Source organism: Leucoraja erinacea, chromosome 20, assembly GCF_028641065.1.
Source record: "Leucoraja erinacea ecotype New England chromosome 20, Leri_hhj_1, whole genome shotgun sequence".
Taxonomy (NCBI): domain Eukaryota; kingdom Metazoa; phylum Chordata; class Chondrichthyes; order Rajiformes; family Rajidae; genus Leucoraja; species Leucoraja erinaceus.
Genome location: NC_073396.1, coordinates 20550952 through 20565225, shown reverse-complemented (window position 1 = coordinate 20565225; position 14274 = coordinate 20550952). Strand labels below are relative to the sequence as shown.

Here is a 14274-nt window from a genome sequence, read left to right as displayed (position 1 = left end):
GGAGCCGTGCATCGCCCAGCGCGGCTTAATGGCCGTGGAACATTCCAGCGCCCGCCGGGGGCTTCAACCTTTTGACTTTTAGACCGGGAGCGGGGCCGTACATCGCCCGGCGTGGCCTAAAATGGCCGTGGGACTTATCATCGCCGCTTGGGGCTTCGACATCGGGAGAGAAATGGAGAACAGGGGAGAGAAAAGACTTTGCCTTCCATCACAGTGGGTTCACTGTGATGGATGTTTCTGTATATTGAATTGTGTGTATGTCTGTAGGAAATTGTCTTTGTTTGTATGGCTGTGGAAACGGAGTTTCGTTTGAGCCTCACTGAGGTTCAAATGACATGTAATAAATATTGTATTGTATTGTATTGTATTTACAAGGACGTTGCCAGGACTTGAGAGCTTAAGGTTCAGCAGGCTAGGACTTTATTCCTTGGAGTGCTGGAGGCTGAGGTCATAGATAAATGAAATGATGAGGGAGATAGGGTGAATGCAGTCTTTTACCCAGAGTAGGGCAACCAAGAACCAGAGGACATAGGTTTAAGTTGAGAGGAGAAAGATTTAATAGGAATTTGAGGTGACTTTTTCCACACAGAGGGAGATGGGTATATGGAATGAGCTGCTGGAGGAGGTAGTTGAGGCAGGATCTATAAAAGCATTTAAGAGACATTTGGACAAGTACCTGGATAGGAAAGGTTTAGAAGGATATGGGGCATCTTGATGGGCTTGTCTCGCTGCTGTATGACTCTATGGTCACAGCAAGAACAAGACACTTTGTAACGAGAAACTCACCTGATCAAAGGCGTCCCCCGCTTCCCAAAGTGCAAAGATCTTCTGTTCATCAGCTGAAGCAGTTGTCTGTGGAGGGAACTGAAGAATGCGCATGTGTGAGAGAGGTAGAGATCCCACTGAACCCCCACAGCAGAGAGCACCCCACAAATGTGAGGCCACATTTAGAGTATTGTGTTCAGTTTTGGTCATTGTGTTCTAGGAAAGATGTTGTCAAGCTGAAAGGGTGCAGAGAAGATTGACGAGGATGTTGCCAGGACTCCAGGGCCTGAGCTACAGGGAGAGGCTGAGCAGGCGAGAACTTTATTCCTTGGAGCACAGGAGGAGGAGGGGTGATCTTATAGAGGTGTACAAAATCAAGAGGAAAATATCGGCTAAATACACAGTGTCTCTTGCACGTAGTAGGGGAATAGAGAACCAGAGGACATAGGTTTAAGGTGAGGGTAACTTTATTTTACACAAAGGGTGGTGGGTGTATGGACCGAGCTGCTGGAGGAGGTCGTTGAGGCAGGGACTATCGCAATGTTTAAGAAGTTTCAGACTGATGGGAGTTGGGAGGTCATGTTGACGTTGGTGAAACCGCATTTAGAATATTGTGTTCAGTTCTGGGCATCATGTTATAGGAAAGATATTATCAAGCTTGAAAGGGTTCAGAAAAGATTTACAAAGATGTTGCCAGGACTAGAGGGTGTGAACTATAGGGAGAGATTGAGTAGGCTGGGTCTCTAATCCATGGAGCGCAGGAGGATAAGGGGAGATCTTACAGAGGCATTCAAAATCACAAGAGGAATAGATCAGGCAGGTACACAAAATCTCTTGCCCAGAGTAGGGGAATCAAGGACCAGAGGACATAGGTTCAAGTGAAGGGGAAAAGATTTCATAGGAATCCAAGGGGTAACTTTTTCACTCAAAGGTGGTGGGTATATGGAACAAGCTACCAGAGGAGGTAGTTGAGGCTGGGACTATCCCATCATTTAAGAAACAGACAGGTACATGGATAGGGCAGGTTAGGAGGGATATGGACCAAGCGCAGGCAAGTGGGACTAGTGTAGCTGGGACATTGTGGGCCGAAGGGCCTGTTTCCACACTGTATCACTCTATGACTGTAAGCCACTTAACCGTCATTGGGAAATGGGAGGAAACCAGAGCACCCGGCGTAAACTCACGCGGTCACAGGGAGAACGTACAAACTCCGTACAGACAGCAGCTGTAGTCGGTATCAAACCCGGGCCTCTGGCGCTGTGAGGGAGCAGCTCTACCTGCTGCGCCACTGTGCTGGTCGTGAGTAAACCACAAAGTATCAGAGGTATTTGTGAAGGGTGAAAACCACAACAGGAACGCATTGTTAGAAAATGCTCAGCACTGTAATTACAGGAGCTCAGTGTCCCAGGCAACAGGCAACCAAAGGAAAGAAGCAACTCCCATCGGCCCAAAACGTTGCCTATTTCCTTCGCTCCATAGATGCTAATCTATCTCTAAACTAAACCAAAAACTGGCAAATGATTTTACAAACGTAATGCTCTGCTAGGCTTTAGATATTTTCTATGAAACTAATTCAATACAAACATGACTGCAACGTACTGCAATCCTCTGCGAGCCCCTTGGTGTAAACCACTGCACAGCTGCCGGGCGAGGCAGTTTAAAGCAAAGACTGGGAACGGGCCCAACATCAGCACTAACCCAGCTAGGGACAAAGTCTGTGTGCATAATCTCCTGCTTCACACAATCTGCAGACAAACACCATTTCGCACCCCCGCCACATTCCACCGCACACCCAATCCAATTACCGTGCACAGCAGCGGCTTTTTAAAATCCCTCTGAATGTGTCAGGTGTGCGGCTATGCGGGTTGAGGCACCGTCTCGCAGGTCGGAGCAGATGGGGTGAGGGCAGAGCTGGCATGTGCTGCAGTGTAGAGGTGCAAGCACCTGAGACAGAGAGTCGTACATAAAGGAAGGAGGCCCTGCAGCCCACAGAGTCCGTGCTGATCATTAAGCACACTTTACACTGACTCCATTTTAATTTCCCCACATTACCAACTGCTGACAGATTCCATCACTGATCCACACACTGGGGACAATTGTGGAATGTGGCTGCCTTCGATAGTCGCCGTCACTGCTGGCAATAACTTCCAGGACATTTCCAGGTGGTTCAAGGGATATGGGCCAAAGGCAGGAAAATGGGACTAAACTAGATGGGGCGCCTTGGTCGGCATGCACGAGTTGGGCCGAAGGGCCTGTCTCCATGCTGTATAACTGATTTGAGGTGTCAAAGGGCATAGCTCAAAGACGAGAGGGGCAAAGTTTGAAGGAGGTGTGCGGGGCAAGTTTTTTTCACACAGAGAATGACGGGTGCCTGGAACATGCTGCTGGGCTAGTGGTGGAGGCAGATATGACAGTGGTGTTTAAGAAGCTTTTAGATTGGCACATGGATATGCAGGGACAGATATAGATCCGGTACAGGCAGAGGAGATTAGTTTATGTTGGCACCATGCGCAAGACATTACATTATGTACGGACATTACAGGCCGAAAGGCCCGAGAAGATTGGAACGTATCTTTCGATATCAAAACAATTATCTTCATCTGACATTTTAATCTCATTTTAAAAATCAACACACAACAGATGGCACCAATTAATCAGATCCAACACACAAGCCCTCAGCCTAAGCACTGGCATCAATAATTAAACAGTCACAGACACATCTGTGCTAACAGTGGTAGTTCCCCAGCCCCCAACCCCCTCATCAAATCCAACAGGATTAGCCCGAGTACTGAACGTATTCTGTCCCCAATCATGTAATCGCCTTTGTACTTCCTTTCTCACAATTAAGCTGATCTGTCTTCATAAAATCTAATCTTATTATATCCATAACGACAGCAAATATTTTAGGATTTTCTATTGCACAATCCACGATTCCCAGAGTTGGAGAGGGGAATTTTCATTCACTTGAGCTGAGTGCAGGTGCGAGGAGAGGAGAGGAGGGGCAGGAGATGGGGCAGGAAGGAGCAGACTGAAGGGCAACTTTCCTGACGGCTGCACTGTTTGGAGATGTATTACCAATTGCCTGACCCACATGCTCAACACTGCAGGTTGATTACAGCAGTGGACGTGGCAAGCTCAGTATTAAAGATAGACACAAAAAGCTGGAGAAACTCAGCAGGTGAGGCAGCATCTATGGAGAGAAGGAATTGGCGACGTTTCGGGTCGAGACCCTTAAACAAGCTCAGTATTAACACTAGGGTGGCAGTGTCAACAACCAGGGGGGCATAGCTAGGGTAAATCCACAGAGTTTCTACAGCTATATTAATAGCAAAATGATAACGAGGGATAAAATTGGTCCATTGGAGAGACAGAGTGGGAAGCTATCTGCAGAGCCAAAAGAGATGGGGGAGATATTGAACAGTTTCTTTTCTTCGGTATTCACCAAGGAGAAGGATATTGAATTATGTGAGGTAAGGGAAACGAGTAGAGTAGCTATGGATACTATGAGTTTCAAAGTAAAAGAAGTACTGACACCTTTGAAAAATATAAAAGTGGATAAGTCTCCAGGTCCTGACAGGATATTCCCTAGGACATTGAGGGAAGTTAGTGTAGAAATAGCCGGGGCTATGACAGAAATATTTCAAATGTCATTAGAAACAGGAATAGTCCCCGAGGATTGGCGTACTGCGCATGTTGTTCCATTGTTTAAAAAGGGTTCTAAGAGTAAACCTAGCAATTATAGACCTGTTAGTTTGACTTCAGTGGTGGGCAAATTAATGGAAAAGATACTTAGAGATAATATATATAAGCATCTGGATAAACAGGGTCTGATTAGGAACAGTCAACATGGACTTTTGCCTGGAAGATCTTGTTTGACTAATCTTCTTGAATTTTTTGAAGAGGTTACTAGGGAAATTGACGAGGGTAAAGCAGTGGATGTTGTCTATATGGACTTTAGTAAGGCCTTTAACAAGGTTCCTCATGGAAGGTTGGTTAAGAAGGTTAAACTGTTGGGTGTAAATGCCGGAATAGCAAGATGGATTCAACAGTAGCTGAATGGGAGAAGCCAGAGGGTAATGGGGGATGGCTGTTTGTCGGATTGGAGGAAGGTGACTAGTGGGGTGCCTCAGGGATCTGTGTTGGGTCCTTTGTTGTTTGTCATGTACATCAATGATCTGGATGAAGGGGTGGTAAATTGGATTAGTAAGTATGCAGATGATACCAAGATAGGGGGTGTTGTGGATAATGAAGAGGATTTCCAAAGTCTACAGAGTGATTTAGGCCATTTGGAAAAATGGGCTGAAAGATGGCAGATGGAATTTAATGCTGATAAATGTGAGGTGCTACACCTTGGCAGGACAAATCAAAATAGGACATACATGGTAAATGGTAGGGAATTGAAGAATACAGTTGAACAGAGGGATCTGGGAATAACCGTGCATAGTTCCTTGAAGGTGGAATCTCATATAGATAGGGTGGTAAAGAAAGCTTTTGGTATGCTAGCCTTTATAAATCAGAGCATTGAGTATAGAAGCTGGGATGTAATATTAAAATTGTACAAGGCATTGGTGAGACCAAATCTGGAGTATGGTGTACAATTTTGGTTGCCCAATTATAGGAAGGATGTCAACAAAATAGAGAGAGTACAGAGGAGATTTACTAGAATGTTGCCTGGGTTTCAACAACTAAGTTACAGAGATAGGTTGACTAAGTTAGGTCTTTATTCTCTGGAGCGCAGAAGGTTAAGGGGGGACTTGATAGAGGTCTTTAAAATGATGAGAGGGGTAGACAGAGTTGACGTGGACAAGCTTTTCCCTTTGAGAATAGGGAAGATTCAAACAAGAGGACATGACTTCAGAATTGAGGGACAGAAGTTTAGGGTTAACATGAGGGGGAACTTCTTTACTCAGAGAGTGGTAGCGGTGTGGAATGAGCTTCCAGTGGAAGTGGTGTCGGCAGGTTCATTGGTATCATTTAAAAATAAATTGGATAGGCATATGGATGAGAAGGGAATGGAAGGTTATGGTATGAGTGCAGGCAGGTGGGACTAAGGGAAAAAAGTTGTTCGGCACGGACTTGTAGGGCCGAGATGGCCTGTTTCCGTGCTGTAATTGTTATATGGTTATATGGTTATAGCTCTACGGTCAGGGGAGCAAAGTTCGAAGAAGTTGTGCAGGGCAGGATTTTTCTTATTTACACAGAGTGGAGAATGCCTACAATGCGCTGCCAGGTGTAATGGTAGAGGCAGATACAATAGTGGTGTTTAAGGGGCTTTTAGATATGCACATGGATATGTAGGGAATGGAGGGAAAATGGATCACTTGCAGACAGAGACTAATTTAACGGCATCATATTTGGCATGGACATTGTGGGCCTTTCCCTTTGAGAATAGGGAACGGGGGGGGGGGGAAGAGGCATCCACAGTGGCTGGGTTTGTGTTTGGGACTATCTTTCTGCACACTTTCGAGCTGACTTTCAGAGCCAGTATAAACCTCATATCCAAAAGGATGCCTGACTAAAGTTCATCAGTCACCGTAAGATGAGTTCCGCGCTTCATTTCTGCCACGCTATCTCCTTCACAACGCTGATGACAACTAATTAAATGCTTCCCCCCCCCCCCAAGGACTTTGCGACGCCTCCAGTCATGAATGGTGTTAATGAACTGAATGTTCTTTTCTGCTGCTTTGTACAGAACCTCCCACTACTGCACGAGTTTCACAGCTTCTTATATAAGGGAAGAATACATTTAAGCACTTGGATTTTAGATTTGTTGTTCAGAGATACAGCATGGAAACAGACCCTTTGGCCCATCGCATCCACGCCGAGCATCGATCAACCGTTCACACTAGTTCTATGGGGTGGGAGATTGCAGCCTTCACGTGGTCCACCCTGTTTCGACTAATGCAATCAACCCAACGTGCACAATCGTTAGGCTGTGCATGCCATACGCAAGAAGTAGAATGTTACCCCACTTTCTCATCCACCCCCTAGATACTAGGGGCAATTTACAGAGGGACAATTAACCTACAAACCAGCAAATCCTTGGGATGTGGGAGGATATCAGAACACCTGGAGGTCACAGGGAGAACGTGTAAACTCCACACAGACAGCACCCGAGGTCAAGATTGAACACGGGTCTCTGGCACTACCCACTGCGCCATTTTGCCACCCTATATTTCTGGTGGGAGTCGTGAGGTTTACAGTTCATAAACATCCCAATGCCTTTGGCCAGTGAAGGCGAGGTCGGGAGTAACGGACACTGTGGGAGGGGACAGGCAGATCAGCAGCCCCTGGAGTGGCACCGCTTTTCACACGTGTCCATCAGGGAGGAGCGAGGAGTCCAATTTACCACTTCCAACCAAAGATCCTATAGCGGAACAAGATAGACCTGCTAAATACAATGAGCTGACGTGTAGTACGCAACGGAGCGGAACGTGGCCCTTTTTTTCATCCATGTCAGTAACCCGACCCGACCCGCAGTGTAATCAACGTTGCGGGGGAACAGTTTGTGTTAATAAATTATAATTCTGATAATGAGGAGAAGATTTTTACCAAAGAACTTTTATTTTTACGAGGATATTTCCGTAACCGGCTTCCGTCTCCGCACTAGTATCTTTGCTCCGCTATGGAATCTTCGGTGCGGAGACGGAAGCCGGTTACGGAAACGGGGTCGAAAATTAATCATGAATCTGCCCATGACCGTACTACGTTTTTTTCGTAGAGTGGGCTATTTTGCTCGCTATCTTTACTTCCAACCCCTGCAGACTCAAACGTGAGAAAAGGAAGGAAACTTGTTAACGTTTGGAGGACAACCAGCAGCTGCTGTCTGCCACCCACCGGGCCGGCTCCGACTGAGCACACTCCGAGCCAGAGACATCACTGCTGGTTGCACCCTACAGCCCCTTCAGGTAATTTTCTGTGCTCATACACACTCCAAGCTCACTGAAAATATGTTCAAGACCCTGAAGGTTTTACCAAACCCTCAGTTCATTTCTTCCCCTTTTAGACTAGAGAGGTACAGATACTTTGGCCCGAGTACATGCCAACCAACAATCACCCGGTACACCAGCACTATCCAGCACAGGCTCAGGACAATTTTACAACTTACAAAAGCCAATTAACCTACGAGTGTGGGAGGAAACCGGAGCAGCCGGAGAAAACCCATGCGGTCACAGGGAGAACTTACAAACTGCGTCCAGACTGCACCCGTAGTCAGGTTCGAACCTGGGTCTCTGGTGCTGTGAGGCAGCAACCCTCCCGCTGCATCACCGTGCTGCCCACCAGCGACCTCCCAACCTCCACAAGCTGTGACATCCAGCACTGTGCCTGGCTCACTCACTATCTGCCACAGTTGATAAGGCAAAGGAGAATTTAAAGAGATTCTATAAGTTTATACAGAGCACAAGAGTAACTGGGAAGAGGATAGAGCCTCTTAAAAGATTTAGTTTAGTTTACTTATTATTGTCACGTCTACCGAGATACAGTGAAAAGCTTTTTTTTTTGTGTTTCCCACTCAGCAGAAAGACTATACGTGATTACAATCGAGCCGTCCACAGTGTACCAATATAGGATAAAGGGAATAATGTCTAGTGCAAGGTAAAGTCCATTAAAGTCCGATTAAAGATGGTTCGGAAGTCTCCAATGAGGTTGATGGGAGGTCACGGCCGTTCTCTGGTTGTTGGTGATAGGATGGTTCAGTTGCCTGATAATATCTGGGAAGAAACTGTCCCTGAATTTGGAGGTGTGTTGTTTTTACTGATGGGAGAGGGGAGAAGATGGAGTGAGCGGGGTGAGACTGGCCCTTACTTAAACTGGTGGCAGCTTGCCGAGGCAGCGCGAGATTAGCAAAGCCATCTCTATCTGGAGGTACAAGAGATGGGCGAGGTATTGAATGAGCACCTCACCTGTATTCACCCTGGGAAAAGGATGGAACAGGAAGGTTGGCGCTGTAATTAAGACGGCTAAAGCACAGTGTACGGTAAGTCCTTTAAAAGGGGGGGTGGGGGGAGAGGGGGGAGATGGCGGTTTCATTCCGATCGCCGCTAATTTTTCAAGGCGACTCCCCGGCAACCACCCGCGAACATGTGGCGACTGCATAGTCTCCTGCAGTCGCCTAAGTGGGACAGGCCCATAAGAATTTAATTGAAAGAAAAAGGACACAAAGTGGTGGAGTGACACAGCGAGACAGGCAACATCTCTGGAGAACATGTACGAGTGACATTTTGAGTCAACACCCTTGTTCAGAAGGGTCCCAACCAGAAGCATTGTCTACCCATGTTTTCCAGTGTCATCGTTGTACAACACAGAAACCGGTCCTTCGGCCCAACTTGCCCACACCGACTAACATGCCCACATTTAGCCCATATCCATCCTAACCTTTCCTATCCACATACCTGTCCAAGTGTTTCTTAAACGTTGTGAGAGCACCCGCCTTAACTACCTCCTCTGGCAGCCTGTTCCATATACCCACCATCCTTTGTGTAAAGAAAGTTGCTCCTCGGGTCCCTTTTAAATCTTTCCCCCTTCACCTTAAACCCATGTCCTCTGGTTTTTGAGATGCTGCCTGACCCGCCGAGTTACTGCAGCACTTTGTGCTTTTCTCCAGAGATGCTGCCTGACCTGCTAAGTTATTCCAGCACTTTTGTGTCCTCTTTTGTATACCAGAATCTGCAGTTCCTTGTTGCTACACTAAGAATGTCATTGTCCTGTTTTGGGTACAGATGACAATTAAACACACGGGGCTCTTGAGGTTTTAACTGGAGTGTGATTGGAACCCAACGTAAGGAGAGTTTGACTTTTGCCCCTGTGCGGATACTCACAGGCACCAGGATCTGCTTGCAGCCACAGTCCAGCACGATCTCCTGCAGCATACGGTCAGAGATGCCGCTGAACAAGATGTGGCCGGGCGGCAGGCTGGCCAAGTGCAGGTTAAAGAGTCGCTTCAGCTCACTTAAACTGAGCACATAGTGTTTCCTGAGGGTGCCTAACACAAAGGCCCTCAGCTCTGCCGCCACCTGCTTGGCCTGATCACCCTGGCTCCTGGCGGCCAAGCGTTCCTCCACCGAGTCACGGGAGCTCTCGTCGGAGTGGATGCCGTTGGCGGCCCTGCGGCCCGGCCACGTGTCCATGGGCTCGTCCTCGCTCAGCGGCTCCTCCTTGATCTTGATGGCGAGCAGGGAGTTGCCGGAGGTCTGCGGCTCGGCCCCAGCCCCGGGTCTCCGCCGCCGGTGGTCGTTCTCCAGGGTGGCGTGGTTCTCCCGAGCCCGCTCTTTAGCCGTGGCCACTCGCCGCTCCCCACTCAGCACCACAGGCACAGCTGCTCGACACAAGGCAAAGGGCGGTCAGTCCAGGCACTCCACATCAATGGAATCATACAGCATGCAAACAGGCCTTGCCAACTAACTCTTAATCTTAGAAGGCATAGGAAGTTCGGCATGTCCCCAACAACTCTCACCAACTTCTACACATGCGCTGTGGTCAGCAATTTGTCGGGATGCATCGCCGTGTGGTTTGGGAACAGCTCCATCCAAGACCGCATGAAATTGCAGAGAATTGTGGACGCAGCCCAAACCATCACACAAACCAACCTCCCCTCCGTTGACTCCATCTACACTTCACACTGCCTTGGCAAGGCCGCCAGCATAATCAAGGACCAGTTGCACTCTGGTCACTCTTTCTTCCCTCTCCCAGCAGGCAAGAGGCACAGAAGTGTGAAAACAAACCCTTCCAGATTCAGGGACCGTTTCAGGCAACTGAACCATCTTATCACAACCAGAGAGCTACCCTGAGCTACCATCTACCTTATTGGAGACCCCTGGACTATCTTTAATAGTCTTGCACTTTAGACAAGTCTAGCTTTACACTTACGTCTAGACTTTATCTTGCACTAAACAATATTCCCTTTATCCTGTATCTGCACACTATGGATGGCGTGATTGTAATCATGTACAGTCTTTCTGCTGACTGGTTAGCACGCAACAAAAGTATTTTATTGTATCTCAGTACACGTGACAATAAACTAAACCAAGCATCCTCTCTACGCTAGTCCTACCTGTCTCGCCTGCGTTTGGCCCATTTCCCTTTCAACCTTTCCTATCCATATAGCTGTCCATGCGTCTTTTAAATGTCGACAGAAGGAACTACAGATGGTTTACATCCTCGGGTGAGGATTCTTCATTGTTATAGTACCTGCCTCAACTACCTCCTCTGGCAGCTCGTTCCACATACCCTACACCCTTGGAGTGGAAAATGTTGGCGCTTAAATCTTTCCCCTCACCTTAAACCCTAACCCTCTAGTTCTTCATTTCCCCCTACCCTGGTTAAAAGACTGCAGTCACCCGATCTATTGCCCTCATGATTTTATACATCTCCATAAGATTACCCCTCATTTTCCTGTGCTCCAAGGAATTAAATACGGGCATGACCAACCTCTCCTTGCAGCTCAGACCCTCGAGTCCAGCAACATCCTTATAAATCTTCTCTGTAATCTTTCCAGTTTAAAAGTGTAAACCATGCACATTCATCTGAGAATTTTACAGGACAAAACAGACGCACAGATCCATGCTGTTGTCTATTCTGCTCCTCATATCACTGCACTGTCTCCTTCAATTGATTTCTCCCTCCTGTGTTTATCCAACTACCTTAACTCACATCTGATCAACTCGGCCGTTCCCTTTGGGAATGAGGTCAACTGGTTACTCCTTCTTCTCCACTCTGGCTAGAAGTACAAAAGTGTGAAAACGCACACCTCCAGATTCAGGAACAGTTTATTGCCAACCACTATCAGGCAACTGAACCACCCTATCACCGGACTAGAGAACAGTCCTGATCTCCCATCTACCTTATTGAGGACATTTGAGCTATCTGTAATTGTGCTTTACTGGACTTTGTCTTGCATTAAAATGTTATTCATTTAATCCTGTATCTGTACACTGTAGATGGCTCGATTGTAATCATGTATAGGCTTTTCACTGACTGGCTAGCATGCAACAAAAAGCTTTCTACAGTACATATGACAATAATAAACTAAACTAAAAACTCGGCTCGACTGATCCATGTTTCAATATTTACACTTCCACACAATACAAACGTCTGCACTGCTGAGTTCCTAATTTAAATCCCTCGCTTTCGTGAAGTAAACAACTCTAATCTGTCCGATCTTCTGGGAGTTATAACCCCAGTTCTTGCTTCATGCTTACAAATCTTTTCCAGTGCCTCTACGTCAATGAGCAACGTTGAGAGAGGTGCTGTGTATAATACTTGACTGTTCATAAATTAACAAAACTGGCTAAGACCTCAACACTCTGAATGTCCCGCAGACATCAAAGCTTTGGTGAAAGATTCACAGGTGGTGCCTTTGTGCCCAGTGTTTACGTACGTAGATAGAATGATAAAGAAGATGCACAGTATGCTCGCCTTCATCGGTCGGGGCACTGAGTGTAAGAGTCAACAAGTCATGTTACAGCTTTGGCCAGGTTGCATTCAGAGTGATGTGTGCCGTTCTGGTCACCCTATTACTTTGTGCTGTGGCGGGCTTTTGGAGAAGGAGGTTTATCAGAATGGTGCCTGGATTGGAGAGTATTAGCTATAAGGAGAGGTTGGGAGAAACGGATTGTTTTCTCAGGAGCATTGGAGGATGAAGAAAAACCTGAAAGCATTTAAAATTATGAGGCACAGCTCGGGTAGACAGTCAGAACCTTCCAACTCACCCCCTCCCCGAGGTGGAAATGTCAATGGCCAGATGGCGTAGTTTTGAGGTGAGGGGGCAAATTTAAAGGAATTGTGCAGGGCACGTTTTTTTTTTATTTTTTAAATCAGGGATCATAGTGGGGGTCGGGATGGAACCCGTGACCCTGGCGCAGTGAGGCAGCAGCTCTACCCGCTGTGCCGCCACTAACTGATTGATGGATTGCTTGAATGCCCAACCTCATTCAACCACCTGCCAATCTCACACCAAGCACATCAGCTGAAAGTTCATTAGCTCCTCTCAATACAAATTAAATCAGATTACTCAGGCAACCTGGACTGGGTTTAATGATCAGAATAATTAATCCCTACACTTGCTATTTTCAAAAGCAAAATTTAGCACTGATCTCATCACCTGACAAATAAATCTATGCAGCGATTAAAGGCTGGCTCATTTCTTCTCGTTATTACCTGGTTGAGAGTCCCGTTTCTTTGGCATCATGTCTTCCTTGGAGAGATTGTAGACTTTCTCCAACCTGCAAACAAAGAAAGCCAATAGTTATAGCAGCAAACTCACAGCCCCAAAGCCTGCACTTTATCTATAGCTGTGCCTTACTGTGGTGGTGGAGGCAGATACAATAGTGGTGTTTAAAAGGCTTTTGGACAGGCACGTGGATATGCAGGGAGTGGAGAGATATGGATCACGTGCAGGTGAAGATTTGTTTAACTTGACATCATATACAGCACAGACATTGTGGGCCAAAGGGCCTGTTCCTGCGCTGTACTCTCCGTGTTATCTCAGCTCAGGTAGGTAATATCTCCCTAAAGCTCAGGCCCTCGGGTCCCAGCCATGTCCTTGCAAATCTGCACTCTTTCCAGCTTAACAACATCCTTCCTATATTAGCAGGCTGACCGAAACGGAACACAATACTCTTAAGATAGACACAAATTGCTGGAGAAACTCAGCGGGACGGGTGGCATTCCTGGAGAGAAGGAATGGGAGGCGTTTCTGGTTGAGCCCTTCGACCCGAAATGCCACCCATTCCTTGTCTCCAGAAATGCTGCCTGTCCCGCTGAGTTACTCCAGCATTTTGTCTTTCTTCGGTGTAAACCAATATCTGCAGTTTCTTCCTACACAATACTCTTAAATGTGGCCCTCACCAATGGGTCTATTGAACCTCACTGAGAACACCCCACCCTTGCCACGTAACTGCAGCCCCTCAACCCTGCAAGTGTTGCATTACATCTCCTATTTTTCAGTCCCCCAATGCTTTCACATGCTTCTTAAAGCAGTGCTGCAGAATTGGAACACGATACTCCTGTTGGGAGAACAATAGTTTCATGTTCCCCAGACACAATAATTCCTGCAGGCCCGTCTCAAGTGCTAATACATCTAACGAGCGCACCAGAAGCCCATTAGAGACGCTGGCTGTCCAACACAATGCATACCAGCAGTTTCCCTGCATTGTAATGGTTGTAGCAGACAGCACGTTGAATAGAAGAAGAAAGTAGCTCCCTGTTTCTCGGCCACTTCTCCCTGACAAAAGGGACTTGATTTTTGTCACTGCTACCAAGTTAAGCTCATTGAAATCTACACACAAACGGGAGAAGCAGCTCCGCTTGAGTTGCTTACAATCCCGACAGTTTGAAAGTAGAATTCTCCAGGTTTAAATACTATCCCCCTTCAACTTCTCTTTCCCGTGCCACAACCCTGTGCGTACCCATTCCACACTATCTCACCCCCTCCCCAACAGCACCATTCCCCTCCACCCGCATTCTTCCTCCAGCTTTACATTTCACCCCTCATCTCCCCATATCCGACAC

The 14274-nt window shown here is 47.0% G+C and overlaps 1 protein-coding gene across 1 annotated transcript in view; it reads right to left on the bottom strand.

Moving 5' to 3' along the window:
* polr3e (polymerase (RNA) III (DNA directed) polypeptide E) overlaps positions 1-14274 on the bottom strand; it is a 45753-nt gene that overhangs the window by 2870 nt on the left and 28609 nt on the right. The window contains exons 17-19 of the mRNA XM_055651569.1: positions 12922-12986; positions 9585-10081; positions 787-864 (exon numbers count right to left, since the gene is read on the bottom strand). Coding sequence (XP_055507544.1) covers positions 787-864; positions 9585-10081; positions 12922-12986 — 640 coding nt within the window. The remainder of the gene's footprint in view (positions 1-786; positions 865-9584; positions 10082-12921; positions 12987-14274) is intronic.